Below are 3,060 nucleotides of genomic sequence, written 5' to 3' on the forward strand. Positions count from 1 at the left end.
TTCTGGTTGACAAACCACTTGCCATGCCAGCAGTGCCTGTCTGTCACCAGATCTGGCCCACACCTGTCTGCTATGTGGGTCAACAACAATTAGACAAATACATTGTTTCTTGAAAAGGCAACCTTCAAGTTAAGTAGTTGCAGATGAATGGTAGAGTTYTGTTGAAATCATCCAGATTATGAGAGATTTTGCTAACAGACAGACATTGCCTGMTTTTTGTATCAGCAAGTGAAAAAAGCTGAGTTTTTGTTTGCGTCTTGTTCCAAACTAACCCCATGAAAGGACTGAAAGAACTTYAGGCCGTGTTGATTTCTTACAAAAGCAGATCTCTGATAGAGTCTTGAATAAAAGATACAATGTGGCACAGCCTCACACACTCACACACACACTCACACAGACACACACACAGAGCACAGGCCAGTGTGTTTTTATGGTTTAGCCGTGTTTAATTATTTACTGCTGTCTTTCAGAGGCGAAGCTGGTGTTGATTACCATCACACAGGGCTGCCTGYTTCCCCTCAGCTCCTCGCTCAGTTCCTTCTCTTCCAGCGGCCGTCTCACACCTGCTTGACRTTTCCAGGTTTCCCCCCGGCTGCTGCGGGCTTTTAGATGTAACCATGTCAGGAATGAATGGTGATCAGCTGCACCGATCCACGTTGGGGATTTACTCGGTAAGTAACAGGTCGAGTCAGCAGCTCTCTGCTAGAGTTCAGAGTAAACAAACTTGATTTTATTTTATTTTTCTTATTTCTTCAGGAGGCGCTTAAAGGAAATATGGGTCAGTTCAGTTTTTGAGAAGGAGTTTTCTTAGTTACAGAAAGCTTAGTTTTAACTCTTCTTGTGCCAAACAGACATGMTTTCTGAAACTAAACACTTACATTTATTCAGAGTAAGATAAAAACATCTTAACGTTTGCTTTTTCAGTGTATCCAGATCATTTTAAATAAATCAATCAGTTTTAAATCAACAGATTTTTTTTTTTTGCGATTTTGCTTTTTTGAACAGAGCTTGACTGATGATTTCAACCCAAGTCTACAGAAACTGGTTTCACTGGGAAACAGCTACGCCCAGGCTTTCAAAGGTAAAACCGATAAATCTGATGTTTCATATCTGAGTGTTATATACAGACAGAGATTTAAGTTATTTCTATCACAAAGTGAGAGCAGTTTCTGTGTCTGTGTTTTTGTCTATATTGTTAGCACTATATCTCATGAACCGCTGAATGAATTTTAATGACACTCTGATGAAAGAAATCACTGTGTTGTCTTCTGCTTGACCTTTGATATCAAGATAGACACTTCAGTCAACTGAAAAAGATCACTACAACTCAGACAATTGCATGGATACTTCATGTACTGCATTGCTGGCATTTAAAAATGACTTCATTTGAAAAGATTTCATAGTGATTCATAAAAACATTGTTTTAAAAAACCTTGTTACCCTTTTTATTACATTAAAATAACATGAAGATTACATGTTGTAACCACAAACTTTTAAACTAATTTTTTAAAATGATCACTTAGGCACAGCTCAAACTAACCTTTAGCTCATCAATCCAGTCAGCCTTAGACTATTCTCCCAATGGAGGTTGTTCAAAGAGCTATCTACAACAAGTAAGATGTTGCCAGTTTATAATGTCTCCACAGAACCTCACTCTAGATAATATGAATTATCATTTTTCTTAATTAGAATAAAACGATTGATTAAAAGGCTGTAGGTAAATGCCAAAATCAGCAAATATAGTTAGGTTTAATTCAAAATGGGGATCTGAGTTAAAATTGTGAGTTGACTAAAAAGCAATAGTTCTATTTTAAATGTACATTTTTATCATAACTAATGTGATCTGTTGACACTTGGTTTTATTTTTGGCAGATAAGATAAATATTGTTCATATCCGCTGAACCATGATTGTTGTTGGAGTTTTTTGTGATAACTAATTTTTATATAGTAAAAAGACACCATCTCCCTGAAAGTAATATGAGTAAAATTGTACCAAATTCCTTAAAACATAAAGAAAACAGTTGGAAAACAGTGGTGACAAACTAATTTTAATCCAACCACCTGCCTGACTCGTGTATTATTTTCAATTTTCTTTGGTAGTTTGGTAATAAATCATACCTCAGCGTTATCTATTGACAAAAATAAACTGAAGTGACAAACAAGCAAAGCCCAGTTTTACAGTGTAGTGGTAATCAAAAACAAGTTTTTTTTTCTGTTTTAACGCTGAGACGTTTTTGCATGTTTCAAAAACATTGAAACTTAAACTTCAACATGATAATTATGTTGTGTTTCAGCATTTGTCATGTGCAGTGAGGCCTACTTTAACGCCCTTTCCAGAATTGGCGAGAAAGCTTTGTACACGACGTCGTCGCGCTCTCTGGGTAAGTGATCACACAAGCTGGTTTTGCACAAGCTCAGCTCACCAGGATGTGAGCACTTTGTCTTTATGGTCATTTATTAAACATGAAGCTCCTCCGTATCGTAAAGATCAAAGTTTATCCTCAGGCGGCATTTTATTACCCCACAATGACGTGTAATCTGTGGAGTGTGATCACTGATGTGTGTGTCATTTTAGGAAGATTTTTTTTTTTGCTTTTATTCCACGGTGAGTTTCGTTGGTAGTCAAACGTGGTCAAAAGTTCAGTGAGTTCCCTACAGTTCAAAGCTCTGATGAATTATGATCTGAAAGGGCCTTCATGTAGAGCTGGCCTGATGTCAGTGTGCAACATGAATAACGGATGATGACAGGCAGGCAGCAGGCCGTCCTCCACTCACTCACCTCATATTCATTATGGCAGAGGTGTGCCAGCTTAAACTGCTGCTGTCCACTACGACAGTGTTTCCCAAAGTTGGGGTCGGGACCCAAAGTGGGGTCCCGAAACATCAAGGTGGGGTCCTGAAAAGATTTTCTGAATTAATTACATTTTTGCCCTGGTTGTTACAAAGGAGTGAGGTTAGTGAATTTAAAATGGATAAATGTAGTATAAAAATATTGTTATGTTGACCTGATATAAATGTTTGTCATACAAAAATAGTTGGGGCCACAGGTCTCTGCTACTG

General features: G+C 37.7%; 1 protein-coding gene across 1 annotated transcript in view; it reads left to right on the forward strand.

Annotated features, from left to right (window-relative positions):
* Positions 1–551: 551 nt before the first annotated feature.
* The window catches only part of baiap2l2a (BAR/IMD domain containing adaptor protein 2 like 2a), a 19,143-nt gene continuing 16,634 nt past the window's right edge, over positions 552–3,060 (forward strand). Inside the window, exons 1-3 of the mRNA XM_014006950.1 lie at positions 552–671; positions 1,006–1,081; positions 2,295–2,381. Of these exons, the coding sequence (XP_013862404.1) occupies positions 618–671; positions 1,006–1,081; positions 2,295–2,381 (217 nt within the window). The 5' untranslated portion in view covers positions 552–617. The remainder of the gene's footprint in view (positions 672–1,005; positions 1,082–2,294; positions 2,382–3,060) is intronic.

The sequence above is a fragment of the Austrofundulus limnaeus genome, unplaced genomic scaffold, assembly GCF_001266775.1.
Source record: "Austrofundulus limnaeus strain Quisiro unplaced genomic scaffold, Austrofundulus_limnaeus-1.0 Scaffold38, whole genome shotgun sequence".
NCBI classification, from domain to species: Eukaryota; Metazoa; Chordata; class Actinopteri; order Cyprinodontiformes; family Rivulidae; genus Austrofundulus; species Austrofundulus limnaeus.